The sequence below is a fragment of the Garra rufa genome, chromosome 14 (assembly GCF_049309525.1).
Source record: "Garra rufa chromosome 14, GarRuf1.0, whole genome shotgun sequence".
Taxonomy (NCBI): domain Eukaryota; kingdom Metazoa; phylum Chordata; class Actinopteri; order Cypriniformes; family Cyprinidae; genus Garra; species Garra rufa.
Genome location: NC_133374.1, coordinates 23,981,025 through 24,008,034, shown reverse-complemented (window position 1 = coordinate 24,008,034; position 27,010 = coordinate 23,981,025). Strand labels below are relative to the sequence as shown.

At 37.6% G+C, this 27,010-nt stretch overlaps 2 protein-coding genes across 2 annotated transcripts in view; one reads left to right on the top strand and one right to left on the bottom strand.

Annotated features, from left to right (window-relative positions):
- Positions 1–20,669, top strand: part of supt5h (SPT5 homolog, DSIF elongation factor subunit) — a 32,541-nt gene extending 11,872 nt beyond the window's left edge. Inside the window, 21 exon segments of the mRNA XM_073817751.1 lie at positions 415–568; positions 571–659; positions 782–871; positions 2,033–2,103; positions 2,187–2,292; positions 2,372–2,465; positions 2,566–2,702; positions 2,867–3,022; positions 4,064–4,210; positions 6,823–6,969; positions 7,059–7,184; positions 7,271–7,355; positions 9,273–9,395; positions 9,550–9,652; positions 10,377–10,504; positions 11,177–11,282; positions 11,365–11,523; positions 11,602–11,770; positions 15,484–15,687; positions 15,981–16,076; positions 20,026–20,669. Coding sequence (XP_073673852.1) covers positions 415–568; positions 571–659; positions 782–871; positions 2,033–2,103; positions 2,187–2,292; positions 2,372–2,465; positions 2,566–2,702; positions 2,867–3,022; positions 4,064–4,210; positions 6,823–6,969; positions 7,059–7,184; positions 7,271–7,355; positions 9,273–9,395; positions 9,550–9,652; positions 10,377–10,504; positions 11,177–11,282; positions 11,365–11,523; positions 11,602–11,770; positions 15,484–15,687; positions 15,981–16,076; positions 20,026–20,166 — 2,631 coding nt within the window. The 3' untranslated portion in view covers positions 20,167–20,669.
- Positions 20,670–20,737: 68 nt separating this feature from the next.
- On the bottom strand, positions 20,738–26,643 carry rnaset2l (ribonuclease T2, like). The gene is made up of 10 exons (XM_073817752.1): positions 26,576–26,643; positions 26,393–26,486; positions 25,828–25,885; positions 25,605–25,672; positions 25,399–25,456; positions 25,254–25,321; positions 23,306–23,419; positions 23,175–23,223; positions 23,004–23,078; positions 20,738–21,038 (listed from the first exon to the last, which is right to left on the bottom strand). The coding sequence occupies exons 1-10, from the start codon at positions 26,583–26,585 to the stop codon at positions 20,847–20,849; spliced, it is 786 nt and encodes a 261-aa protein (XP_073673853.1). The 5' UTR covers positions 26,586–26,643; the 3' UTR covers positions 20,738–20,846.
- Positions 26,644–27,010: the final 367 nt, after the last annotated feature.

Below are 27,010 nucleotides of genomic sequence, written 5' to 3'. Positions count from 1 at the left end.
AAGGGTCCATTTTTGGAAACTGAGATTTGTACATCATCTGTAAACTGAATAAATAAGCTTTCCATTGATGTATGGGTTGTTAGGACAATATTTGGCTGAGTTACAACTATTTGAAAATCTGGAATCTGAGGGTCTGAAAGTCTTCTTTAAAGTTGTCCAAATGAAGTTCTTAGCAATGCATATTACTTATCAAAAATTAAGTTTGGATATATTTATGGTAGGAAATAGGAAATTTACAAAATATCTTTATGGAACATGATCTTTGCTTAATATCCTAATGATTTTTGGCATAAATTTTTTTTTATGATTTTGACCCATACGTATTGTTTGCTACAAATATACCCATGCTACTTAAGACTTAAGTTTTGTGGTCCGGGGTCACATATGTTGTGCGTTGTATTTTTGTTTCCCCAGCCGCTTCAAATCAAATCAGTGGTGGCCCCTGAGCATGTCAAAGGTTATATCTATGTGGAGGCGTACAAGCAGACCCATGTCAAGGCTGCTATCGAGGGTGTTGGAAACCTGAGAATGGGCTTCTGGAACCAGCAGATGGTGCCCATTAAAGAGATGAGCTGAAGGTGGTTAAGGAAGTGACGAACCTTAAACCCAAGTCATGGGTTCGTCTCAAGAGAGGCCTTTATAAAGATGACATTGCCCAGGTGGGTACAACAGAAAACTTGGCTGTATAGTCATAAAGGAAATGTCTCCCAAATACGATGCTAGATATTATGTTTAAAATAATGTTATCCGTTTGATGCATGCATGTATATGCCTTTTTTAGGTGGACTATGTTGAACCGAGCCAGAACACGATCTCCTTGAAAATGATTCCTCGAATTGATTTAGACCGCATCAAAGCGAGGATGAGTATGGTAGGTTACAATCACAATGATCGTATATATTATCATGATATATTTATGCTTTCATTTAAAAAGTCTGTACAGTCTTTTTTTTCTTTTCTGAAAGATAGTCAAAGATGTTAAAGGTTTCTGTTTTAATAATTAGGGTTGAAGTTTAACTCTGAAGTATGGTAGCTGGAGCAGGGTTGCAGACCATTGTTAAAGACAGTTGTTGATACAGTATTTCACTACAAAACTCCAAACAGTGTGACATAAAATAAGGTAACAAAACCAGTCTTAATGATTTTTGGCTGGATCTGGTTGCATAAACTGCTTAGGCTAGTTTTAAAAATGTTAGTCATCTAATCTGTTTTCCTAAAGACTGGTAATAACTAATTAAAGCCAGTTACAAAAAGATAGATTTCCCCAATTTGAGGCAAAAAAATTGGTTGGTCAAACTACTTCTTAAGACGCAGTCTAAACATAGTGGCTAGGTAATGCAATTGGCCCCTGGTCAGAAGCTTTAAGCTAAAAATCAATTTTTTTTTTATATCTTTTGAACAGTACGTGATACTGTGCTAAACTGCTCATGTTCCCTCAGGTCATGTTTGTAACATACCAAGTTTGGTCTGAATCCACTAAAGTGTTTCGAAGTTATAGCTTCATGTGCACAAACTTCAAATTTGCAAATGCGCTTTATGAAAACAGTTTGGTATATCAAATAGCTTTTGATATTTATGGCAGCATTGAGCCAATTTTGGTAAAAAAATCAGACAAATCATCTAGGACGAGTTCGAAATTTTTTTTTTTGCAAGATTCAAAACTGACCCATAAAAAATTTAACTCTGCATGAGCCAAGGAATCAGAGGGGAAAAAATAATTTTGCTTTTAGACCTTGGTTCAAATGTTATTAAGGAGAAATATGTGTGCATATTTGGCCTATTGGTGGCGCTAGACAGTTTGAGATAGATACTCCAGATTTGCTATGGTTAATATTGAGACTGTCCTCTATCTGTGTGCCAAATTTCATGACTATACCACAAGTGGTTCTATAGGCTTCCAGAGCAAAAGCAGACGAAGTAGCTAACGGATATTTGGCCTCTAAAAATCTTATTGACCCTAAGCTTTTGAATGGTCATGTATATACACTGTGAACTTTTGTTATCTGACCTTGGCTTTGTCTTTATCTTACAGAAAGACTGGTTTGCGAAGAGAAAGAAGTTTAAGAGGCCACCTCAGAGGCTTTTTGATGCTGAAAAGATCAGGTAAGAGCACTTTGACTTTGAGTGTCTCATAATCAAACCTATTGAAACATGTCAGCCGCACTGACACATGCTGTTCTATACAGGTCCCTCGGTGGTGAGGTCAGCCACGACGGTGACTTCATGATATTTGAAGGCAACCGATACAGCCGTAAAGGCTTCCTGTTCAAAAGCTTTGCCATGTCTGCTGTGGTAAGAGCCTTCACGCTCTTTCTAGTGCTTAATGCACCATATTGGTTCGCTGGTTCAACCGGTGTCTCTTTTTGTATAGATCACAGAAGGGGTCAAACCCACTCTGTCGGAGTTGGAGAAGTTTGAGGACCAGCCAGAGGGCATTGACCTTGAAGTAGTCACAGAGACAACAGGTAAATATGTCCAGACAGCAGATCATTTTTTTGTACCAGTGTATTGAGCAATCCTTCTGTGTATACATTTTTGTTATTTACAAAGGTTTTATTTATTCAGGAAAGGAGCGTGAGCACAACCTCCAGTCTGGAGATAATGTGGAAGTCTGTGAAGGGGAGTTGATCAACCTTCAGGGTAAAATCCTGAGTGTGGATGGCAACAAGATCACCATCATGCCCAAACATGAAGATCTCAAGGTGATTATTGAAACAAGAGTTGCTGCATAAAATCATTGTTTCTTGCCAGTGCTTATTAGGTTTAGTTGAATTGTGTAATTTCTGTGCCACTAAATGGAATTCAAAAGTGAGTTTAAATATCCTGAAAATCCATGGTATTTCCTCACTATCTTGTTTTTGTTTAGGACCCACTAGAGTTTCCAGCTCATGAGTTGAGGAAGTACTTCCGAATGGGCGACCATGTAAAGGTTATTGCTGGGCGTTTTGAAGGTGACACAGGCCTCATAGTCCGTGTGGAAGAGAACTTTGTCATTTTGTTCTCGGATCTCACCATGCATGAGGTAGGTTCCAACAGTAAAAAGTTTTAGTACTTACCTGAATAAGAGATTTCACAAAAAAGTAGTACATGTAGTCCACAAGAGAAAATAATAGCTGAATTTTTAAAAACTACCCTGTTCAAAAGCTCACATAGACTTTATTCTTAATACTGTTTGTACTTAATGGTCCCTTGTTAGTCCTGAACAGTAAAACTACCTTTTGTTCTTCAGAATAATCCTTTAGGTCTTGGTTCTTCAGCTTTTTTGTGTATTTGTGTATTTATGTATTTTCAACAATAACTGTATGATTGACAACTGAGGGACTCATATGCAACTAAACACAACGCATTAAGAGTCGGGGGGGAAAACAGAAATGAAGATGTGTAAATTTCTTATTTTGCATAAATGTCATATTTCTTCATTTGTACTGGCCTTCAGAAGATACAGAAACTTACATGTTTACAAGAAGACAAGTTAAATTTACCCTTTATATTCAAAAGTTTATTTAATGCTTTGTGTTTCCTTCTGGAGCATCAGTGGGTGTTTTAACCTTTTGTAGCAGTTGCATATGAGTCACTCAGTTGTCCTCAGTGTGAAAAGATGGGTCTCAAAATACAATGGAAAGGGTTAAAATGCACAAAAAAGATGGAAAGACTAAAGAAATTGTGGGACCTAAAAGATTTTTCTGAATAACAGTGGCCAGTTTAACTGTGAACTGACTTCACAACTATTGCTAAAAAAAACACAGCTGTGGATCATTCAGGTAACAACACAGTATTAAAAACCAAGCTTATGTAAACTTTTGAATGGGGTAATTTTTTTTTTTTTCTTGTGGACTATATGGAAATGTATTTTATATGAAATATCTTATTCAGGTCAGTACTAAATAAAAAAATAACATGCATTTTGTATGATTCCTCCTATTTTGGTAAAATAATGAACATTTTGCATATTCTGCAAGGTGTATGTAAACTTTTGACCTCAACTGTAATAATATAAATGCACAATAAATTGTAGTCTATGTTGTGTTCTCTGTCTCAAATGATGTCTTTTGTTTTGTTCCAGTTGAAAGTCTTGCCGCGGGACCTGCAACTGTGCTCTGAGACTGCCTCTGGTGTGGATGCAGGAGGCCAGCATGAGTGGGGCGAGTTGGTACAATTAGACCCCCAAACTGTAGGTGTCATTGTCAGGCTGGAAAGAGAAACCTTCCAGGTAAATTTCAGGCAAAAGTATAATGTATAAATATAAAGTATAATAAAGCTCAAGTATAACATAAGATAAATTCAGTAGTACACACTTGCTGGATATGTTTCTTCACACAAAAATAGCACACTTTTTTTCACCATAGTCCCTCTGAGTTCATTCTTGGCAAAACCCTAGAGTTGCTGTATTGTAGTCGTGAAAGAACAGCCTCTAGGCTTGCATTTCAACAACATTGTCATATCAGCAGTAACAGCAATATCATGAATCAGGGCTCAACAAAAAGGGTTGAGTTGGTGGTTCATGTTGGTACTTGAACTTCTCAGTATGAAAAATTTTACATTTTCACTTAAAGCAACAATGACTCAACATTGTCATTCGTAAGACCTTCGTTCATCTTCGGATCACAAGATATTTTTGATGAAATCCAAGTGCTTTCTGACCCTGCTTATATGCAACTACCACGTTCAAGGCCCAGAAAGGTAGTAAGGACATTGTTAAAATAGTCAATGTTAGGGGTCGACCGATATGTGTTTTTCAGGGCCATTGCCGATACCGATTATTACAGATCAAATGCACCGATAAACGATATTTTGAACCGATATGTGTCTAGTGTAAAAATGAAAATTGGTAAGATGAGACCACAGGTTTGAAGTATTGGCACTTTTTGCCATTGTACCACCCACACTAACAACATCTCCACATGTTTTGCACACTGCCTTCCCTGGTGTTTGTTGAGTGTAGTACTCCACTGTATGCTTCCTGATTAAGCCTATGCATGCTGTATTAAAGCTAAACAGCTTGGGGAAATATAACTATTTGGCTTCAAATTATTTACATGTTAGAAATGTTCATGTAATAGCATAAGCTATAATAATTTCTCATTAATTATTTTCTGATGGCTAAATCCAATGAGGTGACTATCCAATTCATCATCTAATGCACATCAATTGATTAGCTTAAAAACGCACAATGTGTAATATAAGTGTTAATAATTTAATTCTTCATTTTAGAAGATGTTAAGAAGACCTTTTCATGAAACTATACCATTAATAGCCTATTATAGGCACACTCAGTTCCATAGCCTAAATGTCTCATTTTTTGTTATCCTAACCTAGGCCTATGTGACACTACACATTTCCATTAGTTTTAATTTACAGTACAGTGCAAATGAAGGTATAAAAACATTAATTTATCTTTTAATCAAATAAGTTATTTTTTTTACAAATGAGTTTACTAATTAAAAAAAACATGGAAAACATCCGATCAGACGTCCCCGACTGCCTCTTCTAATCTATGCGCCTTATAATACGGTGCGCCTTATATAAGAAATCAGTTTTAAAATAGGCCATTCATTGAAGATGTGCCTTAAAGTGCGGAAAATACGGTATATCACTGGATTCCGCGATTCCGTCCGTGTTTTCCGCATCCGGGAAATCAAGATAACTTTGAGGTGTTTTTGCAACTTCACCGTAAAGGATTGTGAATTACTGAAACACAATCAACTTCTGCTGCTGACTTACCTTTGAGAGACAACTGATTACTCCCGCACGCTGCTCGCAGCTCCAGCAAGCGTTCTGTCTGTGTCTTCAGTGCCTTCAGCCTTCGAGTTGATTGGTCGGACTCGCGACTCCCAACAAGTCACATGCGCGGTGGGCGGAGACTGCTCTAGGGCACAGAGTGGTGAGCTCCGACAGGATCCGTCGGAGCCAAAGAGCGCATTTCAAAAAAAAATTGAAAATAACCGATTCCGATAATCATAAAAATGCTTAATATCGATGCCGATAATCGGTCGACCCCTAGTCAATGTGACATTAGTGGCTCAACTGTAATGTTATGAAAGAAAACAAAAATAACTTATTTTAGTAACTTCTTCCCTTCCATGTCAGTCTTCGACGCATAGCAATATTAAGTATTCTCGTAGGTCCATAACATTAAGGTTGAATCACTGATGTCACATAGACTATTTTAACAATGTTCTTACTACCTTTCTGGGCCTTGAACGTGTCATTTGCATTGCTGTAAGGTTAGAAAGCTTTTGGATTTTATATATGTGACCCTGGACCACAAAACCAGTCATAAGGTTAAATTTTACAAAACTGAGATGTATACATCATTTGAAAGCTCAATAAATAAGCTTTCTGTTGATGTATGGTTTGTTAGGATAGGACCATATTTGGCCGAGATACATTTATTTGAAAATTAGGAATCTGAGGGTGCAAAAAAATCAAAATACTGAGAAAATCACCTTTAAAGTTGTCCAAATTAGGTTCTTAACAATGCATATTACTAATCAAAAATTACATTTTGATATATTTACAGTAGGAATTTTACAAAAAATCTTCATAGACATGATCTTTACTTAATTTCCTAATGATTTTTGGCATAAAAGAAAAATCAAAAATTTTGACCCAAACAATGTATTTTTGGCTATTGCTACAAATATACCCCAGCGACTTAAGACTGGTTTTGTGGTCCAGGGTCACATATTACAAATATATCTTAATTTGTGTTCCAAAGATGAACAAAGGTGTTTCAAGGTTTGAAACAACATGAGAATGAGTAACTGACTGATTATTTTATGTGCTCTCTGAGTTTTTTCTTTCACAATGATTGATTTTTAGGTACTGAACATGCATGGGAAAGTTTTAACGGTACGGCACCAGGCAGTAAATAGACGGAAGGACAACCGCTTTGCTGTCGCTCTCGACTCTGAGCAAAACAACATCCACGTGAAGGATATTGTGAAAGTCATTGATGGACCTCATTCGGTAACTACCAGATACCGGAGATAAAGATTTGACATTATGTAATGTCACATTGGAAGAAGGTTAATATTCTCATTTATGTGATCCGTCAGGGCCGTGAAGGTGAAATTCGCCACATCTTCAGAGGCTTTGCTTTTCTTCACTGCAAGAAGCTGGTTGAAAATGGAGGCATGTTTGTTTGTAAAGCACGCCACCTCGTTTTGGCGGGCGGCTCAAAGGTAGATCTGTTCTACGACGCCTCTGGACAAATCTTATACATTTCTTATCTTCCCTGTTGTAAAACAACCCCCTTTTGTTTCCAAAGCCCAGAGATGTGACCAATTTTACAGTGGGAGGCTTTGCTCCTATGAGTCCACGCATCAGCAGCCCAATGCACCCAGGTGGAGGTGGTAAGCAATTTCACGTAACTCACAAGGTTTTGTAACAGTGATTGAAGATCTGGCCTTTTATTAAATGGTTTTGGCTTAAACCCTGCAAGAGGATTTTAGGATTTTATAATCCATTTAACCACAAGTGTGTTTCTCTGCCAATATCTTTATGTTCGATATGATGTTTATGCACCAAAAGTGGAATGAAACAACGCGACTCGTTTGAAGCGCGCCACACAGACTGTTTATCTGCTTGGCTTAAAGTTCAAATGACAGCACAGTGCCAGCTTACTAGAGCAGATGTTTTTACTCGCTGATAAGTCCCAGTCATGCACACACTAAACATCACTGTGATATCCAGATTCCAGATATGTGGTGGAATTTTCACAAAGAAAACAGTATCATTTAACTAAAAAAAGAATGTCTCATCGAAAAGACGATTCACATGAATACAGTGAACTGTCCCGCCACATTAAAGGGTGTGAAAAACTCTCTATTGCAGGACACATTGTTTGTATTTCGCTATAAAACTGACAGATTTTGAAAGCATAGACTTTGTTTTAATGTACCAAAAACACAAAACTTATTGCTATTATTGGGTGGCTGGCGCACTACAAATAGGCCCAATGAAAACATGTCTCATTCAAAGACGTGAAATTTTATTTTCAAGCACACTGTCCCTGCGAGTGTAACACATGGTATGATTTCTGCTAATAAACCCACATATATTCAAATAAATTCCAGTGGCCTGGCAACTTCTCCCGGTGCTCCCAATCTGGGTCATTTGTATGCCCAGGCTATACTCTCAAAATTTTTTAACTTTAATTGCTACTATTTAATTCTCGTAATTTTAACTTAAATCTCATAGTTTTAGATTTTTTTTTTTTTTTTTTTTATGTGGCACTTAAATGTTATTTTTGTAATTTCTTTTTTTTTTTCTTGAAACATTTTGACAATTTTCGTAATTTTTACTTTATTCTCGAAACATTTCAAATGTATTTTCAAAACATTTCAACTTTATTCTCAAAATATGACTAATCTCAGTTTTAGAATTTTTTTTATGTGGCTCTAAAATGTATTTTCATCATTTCGTTTTTATTCTTGAAACATTTCGACTTTATTTTCGTAATTTTTACTTTATTCTCAAAACATTTCGACTTTATTCTCGAAACATTTCGACTTCATTTTCGTAATTTCAACTTCATTCTCAAAACATTTCGACTTTATTTTCGTAATGTTTACTTCATCCTCAAAACATTTTGACTTTATTCTCAAAACATTTCGACTTCATTCTCGAAATATGACTAATCTCAGTTTTAGATTTTTTTTTTTTTTTTTTTATGTGGCTCTAAAACATTTTCATTTCGATTTTATTCTCGAAACATTTCGGCTTTGTAATTTTAACTTTATTTTCAAAACATTGACTTTATTCTCAAAAAATTTCAAATTTATTTTCATAATATCAACTTTATTCTCTAAACATTTTGACTTTATTTTCGTAATTTCAATTTTATTTTTGAAACATTTTGACTTTATTCTCAAAATATGACTTTCATCTCAGTTTTAGATTTTTCTTTTTAATTGGGCACTAAAATGTAATTTTCAGAATTTCAATTTTATTGTCGAAACATTTCGACTTCATTTTCGTAGTTTCGTCTTTATTCTCCAAACATTTAAAATGTATTTTCGAAACATTTCAACAATTCTCAAAATATGATTTTAATCTCAGTTTCAGATTTTTTTTTTTTTTTTTGATGTGGCACTAAAATGTCGTTTTGACTTTATTCTCATAATTTCAATTTTATTCTCAAAATGTCTTTAATTTTGTAGTTTTAATTTTAATAAATTTTTTATAATGTGGCAATCAAATGCTGTCATACCATTTGACCCTTATCACTGATATAAATATCTTCTGTTGTTTTCTGGTCTTCCTTCCAGGTCCGCAGCAAAGGGGCGGCGGTGGTGGTGGTGGTGGTGGTGGCGGCATGGGTCGGGGCCGTGGGCGACGAGACAATGATCTGATTGGCCAAACTGTCCGTATATCTCAGGGACCATACAAAGGTTGAATGAATTACATGGAAAGACTATTATTTTTGCATAAATTTCATTGCATTTCATAAAATGTTTAGTATGGCTTCAGTGTTCAAATATGTTCACTTTATGTCGTGTATTCCTATAAGCCACAGGTTTCGTAACACTTTCTACATTTCCACAGGCTACATTGGAGTGGTAAAGGATGCCACAGAATCAACCGCTAGGGTAGAGCTCCACTCAACTTGCCAGACCATCTCTGTGGACCGGCAGCGTCTTACAACTGTGTATGTTATCGTGCACAAACATTTATACTTTCTCAGCTTCTTCCACATTTGTTTATTCTATCTTGTGACTTATTGGCATCTTGAAGTAATATCATAAAATTAAAGTCAGTAGGCTCAGCTCTGCTTAACACATTTACACCACATCCTCACACAAAAGAATGTAAATAAAGGCTGGTCCTGTGTGGGAAATTTTTACGTTACAATCCTAGCTACAAGTCTCCCAACTACTGTTTGACAGTTCTGCCTCATTACATTGTAGACTGGTTTGTGTTTGTCTGACATGTTATACTGCAGTAAACTATGACCGATAGGACTGGCCAACTATTAGCAGCTCTCTGAAAGCACAGAAAGTCTCTTATGCTTACCAAACCTGCATTTATTTGATCCAAAGTACAGCAAAAACTGTTTTACTATTTAAAATAACAGTTTTCTATTTGAATATATTTTAAAAAGTAATTTATTCATCAATTTTCAGCCGTCATTAGTTATGAACCTTCATAAATTATTCTAATATGCTAAATGCTACTCAAGAAACATTTAGTCAGTATTGCTGCCTAATATATTTGTGGAAACATCACATTTTTGCTAGCCAAAAAAAAAAGGCCTACTGACCTCAAACTTCTAAATAGCAGTGTAGGTTTGATATATTGACTTCTAACTGTTGTTCTCCTGAATTTTCTATTTTTTTTTTAACGTGTCAATTGTGTTGCTCTCTTCGAATCAGTGGGGGCAAAGAAAGACAAGGAAGGACTTCCACCCATTTACGTACTCCGATGTATGGTTCCCAGACGCCCATTTATGGAACTGGCTCACGTACCCCCATGTATGGTAGCCAGACGCCCCTCCATGATGGTAAGAAACACCAAAATATATTCTTAATGTATTCTGCAACACATTCCCCCGCTTTCACAGACAAAGCGTAAGCCTAGTCCCAGACTAAAATGTAAATCTGAGCTGTTTCAACTGAAAGAAACTTTGGCACTGACATGTCTTAAAATATCAGTGTCTTTTTTTTGTCTCAAGATGGACACCAGTAATGTTTTTTCTAAGGCACATTTATAAAAAATACTTAAATGTGACCTCTAAATGTCATGGGTATATTTGTAGCAATAGCCAACAAGATATTAAACAGGTCAAAATTTTGATAAAGATCTTGTTCCATGAAGATATTTTGTAAATTTCATACCATAAATATATCAATTTAATTTTTGATTAGCAATACGCATTGCAAGGACAACTTCAATGAAGATTTTCTCAGTATTTTTTATTTATTTATTTATTGTGCACCCTTAGATTCCAGATTTTAGTTGTATCTTGGCCAAATATTGTCCTATCCTAACAAACCATACATCAATGGAAAGCTTATTCAGCTTTCCAAATACAATTGCCCTTTATGATAGTTTTGTGGTCTAGGGTCACAAATGTCTTAATTAAACTATATCTTAATCCTGGCTTGGCTTAAGCCCCGTCTGTAGAACCAGGCCTGTGTGTTTGTTTTTTAAACCCTTCTTTCATTGCTCACAGGAAGCCGTACTCCTCATTATGGCTCCCAGACTCCTCTGCACGATGGGAGCAGGACACCAGGTCAGAGCGGCGCATGGGACCCCAACAATCCAAACACCCCATCACGGTAAAAAACAGAGCAAGATGCACACATGCCATCAAACAATCCCACATACCTCAACTTCATCTCGTTTTCCTACTATTTTCAGGCCTGATGACGAATACGAGTTTGCCTATGACGACGAGCCCTCTCCGTCTCCTCAAGGCTATGGCGGTACGCCCAACCCTCAGACTCCTGGCTACCCAGAAGTGCCCTCCCCGCAGGTCAACCCTCAGTACAACCCTCAGACGCCTGGGACTCCTGCCATGTGAGGGCTCAATCAGATGCTTGACGCTTTCGTTCTGGCTTGAGAACATCTTAAACTGAGTATGTTTTTGTAACCTAGGTACAACACTGACCAGTACTCCCCATATGCAGCGCCCTCTCCGCAAGGGTCCTACCAGCCTAGTCCCAGCCCACAGAGTTACCACCAAGTGGCCCCAAGCCCAGTGGGATACCAAAACACGCACTCGCCAGCCAGTTACCACCCAACCCCTTCACCCATGGCCTACCAGGTATGGCTTTTGCCACTGAAAACAAAACAAGTAGTTGGTTGACACTGTACAGGTACATGCCAAAAAATTTGAATATCAAGGGAAAGTCCATTTATTTTAATAATTTGTTTCAAAAAGTGAAACTTGTATGTTATATTAGTTCACTACACACAAAGTGAAATATTTAAAGCTTTTATTTGTTTCAATTTTAATGATTATGGATTAAAGACAAAAAAAAAAACAAATCCAGTATTTCACAAAATTAGAATATTTCATGTGACCAATAAAAAAAGGATCTTAAACACATGTTGGCCTTCGAAAAGTGTGTTAATGGTACTGTATTATGTCCTCAGTACTTTGTTGGGCCTCCTTTTGCACTAATTACAGCATCAAGGCGGCGTGGCATGGAGGCGATCAGCCTTTGACACAGTTGAGGTGTTATGGTAGCCCAAGTTGCTTTGATATTGGCCTTTAGCTCATCTGCATTTCGGGGTCTCTGTTCCCTCATCTATGTTTTGACAATACCCCATAGATTTTCAATGGGGTTTAAGTCAGGCGAGTTTGCCGGCCAATCAAGTACAGTTATTCCATGGCCATTAAACCAGGTACTGGTAGTTTTGGCTTTGTGGGACAAATCCTGATGGAAAATAAAATCATCATCTCCAAAAAGCTTGTTGGCAGCAGTTAGCATGAAGTGCTCTAAAATTTCCAGGTAGACAGCTGTGTTGTCTTTTATCAAGTCCACAGTCAATGGACTAGGGGTGGCACGGTACATGGAAAAAAAACCGAACCGTTCGGTTCGCTCGTCTCTAGGGATGCACCGAATATTCGGCCACCGAAAATTTTCGGCCGAAAATGGCCCAAAAGTGCATTTTAAAAGACTTTTATCACCGAAACAACACGGCCGAAACAGTATGTTGACGCAAACAGAAACCGCAGCCTACACATGCTTGTCTGAAGCAACACTTCTGCGGTGTGGACGTATTTCAGTATATCTGAGAAAGACCAATGGATAGCGATTTGATAAACTTGTAATGCTGAAATTTCAAGAGGGGTGTGTCTGCAGTAGTGCGTGCAGCCAGTGATGAGAGCAGAGATCGGCGCATTGCGCGCAGACAGATGTGGCCTTCAGTGAGTGAAAAACAATGGCTTTACGTTGCTGTTACATCACAACATTTTAAAGATATGCCTTTTCTATATACTGTATTTTTATAAATAATTATGTTTTAAACCGTGGAGGTGAGCCAATGGATATCACACAAGCAACATGAAAACTGCGCAAAATATTAAAGTGAAAGCTGACAGTGCTTTCAGCATCTGACATGCATTCTCTCAGAGACAATGAGAGACGATTATACTTCATATGCTGATATTAATTTAGTCCCCTACTATTGTGTAAGTGTTGTTTTTTGAAAGACTTAAAGCTCTTAATTTGATGAAACTTCAAAAGGCTATCCATTGAATAAATATGAGCGCTTTACGTTTCAAAATCATTTGCTGCTCTGTTTACCATTCTGACAGCGCCTCCTGCTGGAAGAGAAACACGTAGACTTGTAAATGTGAACTGATGGATAATGTGTTATAAAAATGTAAACAATTTTAACAAAAATGCAAATGTTTCGGTTTTCGGCCTTGGATACCTCTTTTTCGGTTTCGGCCAAGAATTTTAATTTCGGTGCATCCCTACTCGTCTCGGTTCGGTGCGTGTGTGCGTCACACGGTTCAACGCATGCGCAATGTAGCTTCGTGCACATAGTGAGTGTCCTTTTTGCGCGAAATAAGAAGTGTGTGTGGACATACAGACAGTAAAAGTGGTGTGCTGCAGGTTACGTCACGTGTAGAAATGGGAAGTTGGAGAGATAAGGAAGGCTGCACGTAGTTGGAGGATGCGCCAGCGTCGTATAAGGGGCCGTTCACATGTAGCGTCTTTTGCGCGCACATGTTCGTTATTTGAAATGTGGACGCGCGGTATGCACGCTCATAATGGAAGCGACGCACTCGTTTTTTCCAGGTGCGTCTGTGCCGCATCGAGATAAAAACATCTCAACTTTTCAGTATGCCGCAAGCGCACCGCAGGTCATATGACATGAACCCACCAATAACTTGTTTAAAAGACAGAGCTTAAAGAGTTTGTCTCTTTTTCTTTTAAAAGAGACTATTTTTGTAAGAGCTACACTGAAGTTGGCTCTTTGATAAATGCAAGTTAATTCTTCAGTTCAATCTTTGTGCAAAAAAAGCACATAAATTCCTGTAGAGATAGCAATACACATTCTCCTGTTATTGCCAAATAAATGAAAAGCATGTCATCGATGTCTTCTCTCTTGATACAGCAAGAGAGAAGACATTGATGAAATCTCTACTAGCTTTCCTCAGAGATGGTCCCAATAATGTGCTTAAAGTCAAGTCAAATTCAGTTAATGCATGATTACATGATATAACTTTTTTAATACTGTATCCTAAATTGTGGATGATTAAGCTGTATATCATATGCTGAAGTACATTTCTGGAGTGTTAAAGATTAAAAGAAAAAAATAACAACAACCGTACAGAACTGAAAACCGTGACCCTAAAACCGTGATACAAACCGAACCGTGGGTTTTGTGAACCGTGCCACCCCTACAATGGACCCACACCAGCAGATGACATGGCTCCCCAAACCATCACTGACTGTGGAAACTTCACACTGGACTTTAAGCAGCTTGACTTTTGTGCCTCTCCGGTCTTCCTCCAGACTCTGGGACCTTGATTTCCAAATGAAATGCAAAATTTGCTTTCATCTGAAAACAGGACTTGGGACCACTGGGCAACAGACCAGTACTTTTTCTCCTTAGCCCAGCACAGACACTTCTTCTGACGTTGTTTTTGGTTCAGGAGTGGCTTGACTCATAATCAAGCTTTTTGGAGATGAGGATTTTATTTTCCAGCAGGATTAGGCACCTGCCCACAAAGCCAAAACTACCAGTTCGTGGTTTAATGGCCATGGAATAACTGTACTTGATTGGCCGGCAAACTCGCCTGACTTAAACCCCATTGAAAATCTATGGGGTATTGTCAAAAGGAAAGTTTAGGGAACAGAGACCCTGAAATGCAGAAGAGCTGAAGGCCAATATCAAAGCAACTTGGGCTACCATAACACCTCAACTGTGTCAAAGGCTGATCGCCTCCATGCCATGCCGCCTTGATGCTGTAATTAGTGCAAAAGGAGGCCCAACAAAGTACTGAGGACATAAACACATGCTGGCCTTCTGAAAAGTGTGTTAATGTACTGTATTAAGATCCTTTTTTTATTGGTCACATGAAATATTCAAATTTTGTGAAATACTGGATTTTTTTTTTTTTTTTTTTTTTTAAACAAATAAAGGCTTGAAATATTTCACTTTGTGTGTAGTGAACTAAAATAACATAAGTTTCACTATTTGAAACAAATTATTGAAATAAATGGACTTTCCCTCGATATTCAAATTTTTTGGCACATACCTGTATGCTTAAAGGGATAGTCCTTTGTTCATCTTCGGAACACAAATTAAGATATTTTTACCGACATAGATGGCAACGCAACTACCATGTTCAAGGCTCAGAAAGATAGTCCATATGACATCAGTGGTTCAACTCATGAAAGTACTAATAGTAAAGAAGCAGTGAGATGATTGGTTCATGCAAATTTGGTTCATCACTAGCAGCATTAAGGCTGCACAAACAGTATTGAGTTGAATTGTGTTTCATGTGATCTTCAGGCCAGTCCAAGTCCCAGTCCGGTAGGGTACAGTCCAATGACTCCCGGAGCTCCATCTCCAGGAGGCTACAACCCTCACACCCCTGGATCTAACATCGACCAGGCTTCTAATGACTGGGTCACCACAGACATCATGGTGCGTGTGAAAGACACATTCCTGGACGGAGCCGTCATCAATCAGACCGGTGTCATACGGAGTGTCACTGTGAGTGAAGTTCATTTTGATTTTATCTTTTTTTGGCGGGGGGATCAAGATGTGCTGTGATTTTAAGCAAGAATCTGCAAGCAGAGGCATGTAAAGTTTGGATTTGCATATTACACTTTGTGCTGAGATGCCCGGAGGTGATTTTCAGATTTGGAAATGGATTAAACTGGTCCGTGTTGTGATACGATCCATTTTTTTATTCGATTTTACGATGGTTCTGACTCTGATAGTTTGTTTTAAGACATCACTCTTTCACTCTGATTCATCCATGGAAACATTCTTCTTTCTCGTAGGGGGGGATGTGCTCTGTTTTCCTGCAAGACACGGAGAAGGTTGTTAGCATTTCAAGTGAACACTTGGAACCTGTTACACCAACCAAAAACAACAAGGTAAATCAAATGTGATTGAAGTTTGTAATAGGCCTTAGATAATCTTGAGATGTGTTATTTTGATTTTGATCATTTTTTTGCACTTTTTTTTCTTTTTCCAGTCTACTAGGGCTACTAGGGGAAATATAGATTTAATTTACACAGTGAAGAATATGTAGTGTTTTTATATATTTGATTACTTTATCCAATGTATGTAGCAAAATGATTGATTGTGTGAAAAATAGCAAGGAGATATTTTATTGTTTACTGAGTCAGTGTCCGCTGCAGAGATGATGTTGACTAGGCTGACTAGCCATCTCTGAAGTATAGTGGATGTACCTTTAAAAAGAAATGAACCTTGCAGATTACATAATAAGGTTTTTGTTTTTAATTTGAATTGGTTCATTTTAAAGTAGACATTTCAAGCTTTCTATAGATATGCAGTGTCTTGCGAAAGTATTCAAACCCTTTATTATTTTTCACATTTTATGTTGCTGCCTTGTTAAACTGCTTTAAATTACATTTTCCCCACATCAATCTACATTCCATTGAACCATTATGGCAAAGCAAAAAAAATAATAATAATAATTTTAAACATCTTTGCAAATTTATTGAAAATAAAAAAACTTAAATTTACAATTGCATAATGTCCATATCTGGAACAGCTGAAATTTAGCTTCAGAGTATTCATATTGCTTGAAGATGTTACTACACTTGGAGTGAAGTTAACTTGTGGCAAATTCATTTGAATGAGTATGATTTGGAAGGCACACGTCTTAATAAAAGGTCTAACAGCTGAAAATGCATATCAGAGCAAAACCTAAGCCCTCAGGTAAAAAAAAAAAAAAAAACTGCCTGTAGAGCTCAGAAACAAGACTGCATCAAGCCACACATCTGGGAGTTCAGAAAAAAATCAGGTGCATTGAAGGTTCACAGAAGCATGTGGTCTCCGTTACTCTTAATGGAAGAAGTTTGAAACAACCAGGACTCTTCTGAGAGCTGGCCTCCTGGCCAAACTGAACAATTGATGGGGAAGGGTTAATGTGGCTATGGTTAAACTGTTGACCAAGAAGCTGATAGTCACTGTTTTTGAGCTACAAAATCATGTGTGGAGATAGGAGAAACCTACAGAAGGACAAACATCACTACAATGCTTCACCAATCTGGGGCCGGTTGCATAAAACTGTTTTAGACTGGTCACAAGTTAGTCATCTAATTTTTTTCTTTAACACGGGTCTTTACTTTGTAAGCCAGTTGCATAAAATCTTAGACTGGTCTAATTTAATGCTGCCTTCATGTGATATGGGAAAGATGATGCTTTCCACTTGTGAAGTGGAAATTACCAGTGTGTCGTATTCAGGTGCTTTTGTTGTCGTAGTGAAGAGAAACATGGCGAACTCGGAATTTGTCCTCACATGCTACTTAGGTAAAAGTTTTAAAACGGTTATAAACTCCCTAATGCATCTGCTACAGGATGCATAAAAACGCAAACGGTAAATTATAGGCTGTATCTTATTGATCATGAATAGTAGAGTTGTTTTAAAGACAATACTTACTAATGGTTATTTTAGCTAGCCTATATATACGTTTTTATATAAGCCTATATATAGTATATATATTTTATATAGCCTATATAAGTTTTTTTTACTTTTAACATCATGCAATGTTTACCATTCATTATGGTTTCGTTACTGTCCGCCATGTTAAAAGGTCAAAGTTTATCCCATCTCGGCAACTCGGGTATCATAAAAATTTTCGAGCTTTCCAGTGGAAATTACAACGTGAGTGGGTGTTCATGTGCAATTTCGATGTCGGATTTTGGTATTTACCATAATTACGATAGCACATGAAGGCAGCATAAGACCAAAAAGTTAGACTGATTACCCCATGGCTAACTTTTCTTTACAATCTATGTTGCCATGGAAACCAGCTGTCAGCTGTGACAGATTTTTAAACAGCGTAGACTTTTGTTTGTCTTGTGCTATGGCAAATTTTAATCTTTGGGTTTATGAACATGCAATAAGAAGAGAAAGGTTTTTCAAAGACCGTTTTTTTTTTTTTCGTTTGAATATTTCCTTCTTTGCTTCCTACACCATGTTTTTAAACCGTTTCTGTACATCTTTGACGGTCCGTGGGACAGAAGGATTTATGCGATTAACTTTATCCGTTATTGTGGACCAAGCCTTGTGTTTTTTATTGTTTGCATTGTAATCGCTAAATTTGTTCATTAAAATCGATTTTGCAAAATTGTATTCCTCCAATATGCAAATATTTTCAGCAAAGGAAAACTGCGACGAGCGCCCACTGTCGGCCATTTTGTTTAAGCTGTTCAGCGTCTTTTCCCACATTGCAGTGCAAATTAGACTGTCTTACTAAAGACAACCATGTACTTATTTTATGCAAGTACATGGTACATGGTCAGGCTTATTCTTAGACACAGTCTTAAGATAATGGATATGTTTATGCAACCGGCCCCTAGTCTTTATAGCGATGTGACCAAACTCAATCCTCAGTGAAGACACATAAAAACACACTTGGAATTTGCAAAAAAAAAGCATCTAAAGGATCCTCAGATTGTGAGGAACAAGATTCTCTAGTCTGATAAACCTCAATTCCAAACATCATGTATGGAGGAAACCAGGCACTGCTCATTACCTGCAGAGTATCATTTCAAAAGTAAAATGTGCTGGTAGCAGCCTTATGCTCTTAGGCTGTTTTTTATCAGCAGGCACTGAGGGACTCGTCAGAGTAGAGGAAAAGCTCAACACAGCAAAATATAGAAATAGCCTTAATGAAAACCAGAGCATTCAGAACCTCAGACTGCACAGAAGGTTCACCCCCTACCAACAGGACAATGACCCTAAGCACCCAGCAAGAGTGGCTTATAGACAACTCTGTGAATGTCCTTGAGTTGCCCAGCCACAGCCTGGGCTTGAACCAAAGTAAACATTTCTGGAGTAACTTGAAAATGTGTCTGCCCCCCATCCAAGCTGACAGAGCTTGGGAGGTAAAGAGGTGAGGAGAAGAATGGCAGATAATTGCCAAATACTGATGTGCAGAGCTTGCCGCACCATACCCAAAAAGTATGAAAAAAATAATTTAAAGCAGTAACATAAGCGTTTGAATACTTTCGCAAGGCATTTTTTTCATGTCCGTGAGGCAAGAGGCAGAGTATCGCAGCGCTTGAGTTTCGTACCACACTCCACATGGAGATACATGGAGATAGAGACCGCAGAAAGTGCATCCTGTTTGGTTTCTTTAGTTTACAAAAGCACTACATCTTATTGATATTGAAGGTGGATACAAATAGAAGTACACCTTTTACTGTTTCAAAAGATGTATTACTCTTATCTGTGTGAGCAAGTTGTATTACCGTTACCAGGAAAAAATGCCTCCAGGTCATGCAGTAGCATGCTAACAGCTCTCACGCTACACACAAACACTTGGATATGCGCCTAAAAGCATGTTTAATCTTGCTTGTGGAGTTCAGATATTATATAATACACATTAAAGTTTCCTATTACAGTGTAAGTATACAATTAATTTACATACTATAGAATGCAATAAAATGCAAACAAAAAACAGACCAAAGCAACCAATAATTTCCTGTTATTGCTTTATTTAAATGATTTAAACCACAATCGTGAAAGTCACAGCTGCAAGAACCTATGAAGCATATATTTATCTGAAATCGTTCTTGTAATAAATCCATGCTGTAGACACTTAAGTAATAAGAATTAACCAGGCGAATTTTTGCTTGTCTCCATTTTATATATAATGGATGAGCAGTGACGAGTTTAGGAAATGAACAGGTGCAAAAACAAACAGAATATCGCTTGGATATAGGCCCACTGATCCTCCCACTGAATCAGACGTCTCAAGAACCCTGTTATTATGTGAGATTATGTCTCTTGTGTTGTAACAAGTTTGAAAAAATGTTCCAACATGAATATATGTGTGTGCTTCTCAGGTGAAGGTGATTCTGGGAGAGGACAGGGAGGCTACAGGAGTCCTGCTCAGTATTGATGGTGAAGACGGCATTGTTAGAATGGAGCTGGACGAGCAACTGAAGATTCTCAATCTGCGCTTCCTTGGAAAATTGGAAGTGTGACAAAACACGCATTTAAACATTTTGCTATCCGAATGCAGATTTAGTCACTTTCAGTGAGCTTTTTTTTTCTTCTTCTGTTCGACATCATCTATGTTGTGAAATAGCTGGCCTTTTACACATTTTTTTTACTTAGTTGAAGGTTTTAGTGGATAGTCTGTTTTCTGTTTCTTACGAGGTGTTGAAACACACTTTTGGCAAACTGATTCCATGTCAAATAAAATGTGAACCGTGAGTTCCCAAATCCATCCATCCTGAGTGTTCGCATGATATTTAATAGCTGTTGGCTGTTCATTTTAAACCTTTTACTGCCATTTCAGAACGTCAACTATAAAGAGGAGTTAAATATTTATTCACTTAAGTGATTTGAGCACAAGCGGATGAGATGAAACGCTGTGCTCTGCGCCACAAGTTTATTCAATATCATGGTCCATTACATTCTGAATCGTTAATGTCAAAAATTGGTGTATATTCTGAGTGCATTAAAGGTCTTTCAGAATCCTTTATTTCATTCTCTCATTTTTTTTTATTACCAGCTCACAAATGAGGGGAAAAATGACCCAAGGTTAAATGCTTTAGGCATTATGTAACATTTTTATTAAAACATATATGCATCAGGCCTGAGAATTGGAAACGAACAGTCAAACATGAAAGCTGTTAAAGTGTGAAAGTTTCAGCTTTTCTTAGTTACAGGGTTCATGAGGGTTTTCATAATTAATTGGAACGTAAAAGATGGTGGTGTTCTTTGGACAGGGATGTCCTGTGCTGTTATACCATGACAACCTAGCAAACGTTTGCTCTTGTTCTTGTTTGGGGCATCCAATGGTTTGGTTCCTGAATAGATGGATCTTCAGCTGGATCCACGCTTCACGACCCTAAAAATGAGGAAAGATCAGTTACACACCATGTATACACACGATGAGACACGAGATAAAAGGTATCTTTTCCATGTTAATCGGAGTTTTGTCCTAATTAGCCGTGACGGCGACACGCGAAATTTGTTTTATAAACTTTTTCTAGTTTCTATTTCTGCGATGTGGCGGCTTTAACAACAACATACAAACTATGACAACTAGTCTCAGGTGCTGATTATGGGCGTTATTCAATGTTAAAAGTGTCTAATGAGAGTTTGAATGCCATATTGCGTGACATTTATAGCCATACTGAAAGCAATAACAGATATTTACCTCAGATCTTGAAAATCAGTTTTAGCAAATGTAACGTTATAGTTAGGTTAAAACTGCGAGCTCCGCGAACCAACAAAGTTTTTTTATGACAAAGATGGTATCAGTCACTCATATAGTTTTAAAATGTTATAAAGGTTTCATGATATTTATAAATTAGATTATAATAAACGTGTTTGTTTCGTTGGGAGTGCAGTGCGCTTCTGAATGGCTGTGATATTTCAGTGATTCTGTCATGCTGCGTCTGCTGTGGACAGCCAAATTGCTTGTAGTTGAACAAATTTAGCTGATTATTGCTGCTGAAAATGGTCAATCATTGTCATGTTTTGGGCTGTACTAATCGGTCGGACTGGGAAAAACATTTGGAGTACTGTAGACTGTCCAAAGTTATAAGAGTGCAAAAAACCGTCTGAGGAACAAAAACCGTTTGTGTTTGGCCAAACTGAACCAGGATTTCCCAGAGCAAGAATCTTGACAACATTCTTGTGTGTTCTTATCGTTTCCAGTCAGGTAGGCAAAATATTATCCTAATATCTTAATTAATACTGCTTGTATGTAGCTTTACCACCTATTTACTTTAGTATGTCAAAATATTGCACCCTTACCTGCTTACTAAGTCCTTCTCTATATGATTTAGCAGCTTCCACACATTTTTTCCCAATGGTTTAGACAACATAAATTAGCAGAACAACAAATTCAGTAGCACATTAACTGTGCAATCCATGCTGTTGTTTACATCTGAGTATGGCCAATTTGGCTACGCATCCGCGTAACTGACCAAATCGTGACTTACGTGCAAACTAGGGTTACCACTTTTAATACCCAAAAATAAGGGACGCATTCTGGGGGTGGGGGGGTGGGGGGGGGGTGCTGCAGTAATCTGGGACGTCCTGAATAAGAACTGATCATTGTTTTTGTTTTTTTCTACTTTTTAGAAATGGGGTCTATATATCCCGTTAAAATGTAATAATGTCCCATATCTCAAAAATGCTGCATTAAAAAAGGTTTCATATGAGTTTTGCATATAATATGGGCCTTCCTGAATAAGAACTGATCATTGTTTTTTTTTCTACTTATTAGACTCTAAAGTCTAATAATGTCCCATTTCTCAGAAAAGATAATTACACCAATAAATAAAACGGATATTAAAGCTGAAATGCAAATAAATAAGTAAGTAAAAATTCACGAGCACTTTGTAGTATTATCTCTCAGTCCTGGGCGTCTAAATGAAAAGCGCTCTGCAAGCGCGTTCTCTCTGTGTTGTTTCTGAAACTACCGTAATCACTGTAATATGCGCGCACACTTAAAATCAATCGCGGCTGGCTTGACCGTGTTTTTCTGGACCACGGCTGGCTTTACCGCATTGATTAACTGCATGAGACGCTGCTTTAGAAAAAATTATAAAAAATACGGGACAAAACCCGTCCCGTATTGATTCAAAACGGGACGCGCAATTTCATTCTCAAATACGGGACGATTCCGTATTTTAAGGGACGGGTGGCAACCCTAGTGCAAACCCTCTATTTCTCTACAGTGGCTAATGAACTGGGAGTCTCCCACATTCACAAAAAAACGAATTACTTTAGCGTTGAAAAATAAGGTGGATTAAACAAAATATTTTTGATATAGTGATCATATTAACATTGCTTCTCTCACCTCGCTGTCTGTCACACACTGCAAATCATAGTTTTGTCCAAGCAGCGGGGTTAAAACGCCACGTATGTCATCATGCTGCAGATAACATCATGGAAAGATTGATGAAGTGTTGGTTCCCAAATGTATGAAATATGAGACATCATGATTCATAGCCAATCCAATAAAAATTACCTTATATGAAACTTCACATGAGGTTTTGATTCCAGAGTTTTGCAAGACACTGCATAAATATGAAATGGGGGGGGGAAACAGATGAGCTCACAATAAGATGAAATCATAGTATATGTGCTAATAACACCCACCTGTCAATGTCAAAGAGTTTCCTAAGCTTGACTGCGGCTTGGAAATAAAGAAGCGGTGAACCCATGGTCTCCTCACAGCCTGCACACGTCCCATGTTTCATCCATTCCTCCCTCCTGCCAAACCAAATCAAATCAATTACTATGCTTCTTAGCAGTGAAAAATATGTCTGAGCTACTATCAGACTTACCAGACATTACATTTAAAATGCTCTTTCTTATTAGGGGTTCAAGCACGTAGCGCTGAAACCCTGTTGTAATTGTTAGAATACCTTAGAATCAGCACAGGGGCGCCGCTAAGGGGGGGTAAGTTAGGACAATTCTAAGGGCCCACGCCTTTTAGGGGCCCCCAGAGATCTGCTTTTGTGTGGTAGGGGGGCCCAACCTCATATTTTGTCATAGGGCCCAAAATTGCGAGCGGCGCCCCGATCAGCAATCTCCACATAAAACTGATCAGGCAAACTTGGAGAAATTGTAGTTCCCACACTGTCTACCATGTCACCAAGGCTTGCCCCAATCAGCCTGACGAAGGCGCTACAGTGACCAAAAGTACGAAAATATGGCCTCTACTAAAACGGCTATAACTTTTTAACGGAATGAGATATCTTTGCCAAACTCACAACATGTATGTAAGAGCTAAATCTGAGGTCACTTGAAAAAAGTCACTGAGCTTGGCCACTTGGTGGCGCTATAAAAGGGAAAAAAAACATGAAAATGGACAGAACTATGCAACCATAGGCCTATAAACTTTGAGCACCTATTAGACACGGTTAATGGAGATTGATCGGAATGAAACTCAGTGGGCCTGTTTGTGAGAAATTTGAAAAAAATTGGCCACTGGGGGGCGATATTGCATTTTTCAAGAGCGTAAATGATTGCATACGATCGACCTCATTCCAAAAAACCATGCCTCTAGAACCACTGCTGTCAATTGTTAAATGATTGAGAAAATGTAAAAAAAACTACTTCTGCAGACTAGTCCTAGGTTTTTACTCTAAAAAAACATGGCACTGCAGTTCTCTGTAGTTTCTAGGTCAATAATTATTAAAAAAAAAAGCTATAAGGGGGTAGTTTAGAAAAGGGGCCTGTCCAAATATACCCGAAAGCCTATAAATCCTAAATGAAAACTCAAAACTTCACAAAACCTTGTGAGCACATGCGACAGGTGATTCTAAACAAGCATGCAAAGTTTTGACCTGGATTTCCCAGAAATGCCTTTTTCTAAAATAATTGATCGTTACAGGCTTTCTAAATTAAACATCTTTTTTTTATATGTGCTTAAATGCCTTAAAGCGCTAAAACCCCAGTGCTTGCAGCTATTTTCTTTATTCTGTTCGGTTTAATATAATACTTTTTCATACTTTTCCAATTATACAATGTATAAACTTTTCCACAGTCACACAAAAATCCTGATAATGCAGATTCCTATTGGAATGACTGGATTTCACTCACAAAATTTAGCCAATTTGACCTTTACTATGGAAATGCTTGGTTCAGACTGATCTCTCTTAAATCATCATCTGATATTCTGGTTGAAATAAGTAAGGCTGGTAAGTCATGCTCTCTGTCGAAATCGTCAGATATGTTTATTAAGACTGTTTTATGTACAGCGTGCATCTTCCTCTGCTTCTAAATAAAGCAACGCATCTGGGTTCTACATCAGAACGCCAGCTTGTGCATGTGCGGTGGTACTCTCGAGAAAAAATTGTTGAATAAAGTTGTTATTTTTGTTTTCTTTGCACACAAGAAGTATTCTCATAGCTACAAAACATTACAGTTGAACCACTGACGTCACATTGACTATTTTAACAATGTCCTTAATAACTTTCTAGGCCTTAAAAGTTTCAGTTGCGTTGCTGTCTATGCAGGGTCAGAAAGCAAAAATATCTTAATTTGTGTTCCGAGGTCCCTTTAAATCCCAAAACATTGAAAGATTCTAGTTTGTGTTTACCAGAAGTAGAAGAAGTGCCTTCCTTTTATAAACGATGGCCACAGCTGAGAAAGGTCAGCCTCAATTTCCTGAACATAAACATGATGTTACATATTATACTTAACGTTTCAAAATAAATAAATAACAATAAAAACAAACATTTTACCTGAAGATGGGAACGATATATCGGCCAACAGTCACAGCAGTGACCAGTACGCATAGGCCTAAATATCATCAGAACATTTCAAAATAAAGAAATCAATAATTACATCAGGAATAATAATAGCGACCAATCAAAAATACAGAACGTTCCTCCGAACTGTTAATTTTTAACTGAGCAGAAGTGGGAACAATAGCTATTGAATTCCTCACCACAGGCCATGAATGGTCCAGTTTTGAACAGTCTCTGGTATTTTGCAAATGGTTTTGTTGGTAAGACCCTGCAGGAGGACAAAAAAATAAAAACTGGTTTTCAAATGAGGCACAGAAATCAATATCAGTTGTCATATGCTTTGTATGATTTCAGGCAGATTTTAATAGCATCTCATATGAAGTTTACTAGCACTGGTGTAATATGTAAAATATAAAGACATACTATACAGAAACTCCCAGGCCATTGAAGAGTGAGATGCATACAAGTCCAGTTGCAAGAGCTGAAAATGAAAAAGCAGTTGTACCTTCTCTTTCTTTTTGCTGTACCATACACCCCAAAATTAAAATATGCTTAAATGTACTCGCCCAAGTTTCTTTCTTTGGAGAAATTTCATCACTTGCTCACAAAGGGATCCTCTGCGGTGAATGGGTGCCGTCAGAATGAGAGTCCAAACAGCTGATAAAAACATCAAAATAATCCACAAGACTCAAGTCCATCAATTAACATCTTAATAAATCAATCAAGATGTTTTTAACTTTTTTCACAAGATGTTAATTATTGGACTGGAGTCGGGTGAAGTACTTGTGGATTATTTTGATGTTTTTATCATCAGTTTGGACTCTCATTCTGACGGCACCCATTCACCGCAGAGGATCCGTTGGTGAGCAAGTGATGTAATGCTTTTTGGGTGAACTATACCTTTAAATATTTGATTGATAAATTAGTAAATCAGTAACATTTACAAAACATGGTGATTTATTAATTAATATTTGAATGATGGTCTTACTGCCTTGTGACAGTCCCAGAACAGCGTTCATCATCATTAGTGAGGACCCAACCAGTGACAAGAGCAACAGTGCAGACCCAGAGGATGTGTTTATCTGAAACAACAGTACAGTTCAGTTTAAGCTAAATCTGTGTATAGAATTCAAAACAATGTATAGTTGTTGAAATAATAGAAAATACCTACCGTAGCTCATGTTGACCCTGCAGTTCTGAGCTCCTGCGACACAGTGTCAGCTTCAGTTTCCTTTCCCCTGGTCTGATGGAGAAGTGAAACACCACAAGTGAATGCTCTATATTTGTATGCTCAAGAAAAAGGAAGTGATACTGGCATGCATTATGATTAGAAAGAGACTGGGAAGAATTTAAGAAAGACTTCACATGTTGCGTCGATGCGATTTATATTTGCAGGCACTTGAAAGATGTACATGAAAACACAAAATAAATAAATTACTTTTAAGAGTGAACAGGATGAAATGGATGCTTTCTTTTGATCAAAATAACTAAATGCAAATAAAACAACAATTACATATTGTTTACCCATTCAACTTTTTAAAATCATGACTGAGTTAAACATCCTTTTATTAAAATGCACACACTGGCAATATTGCATAGTGTGTTA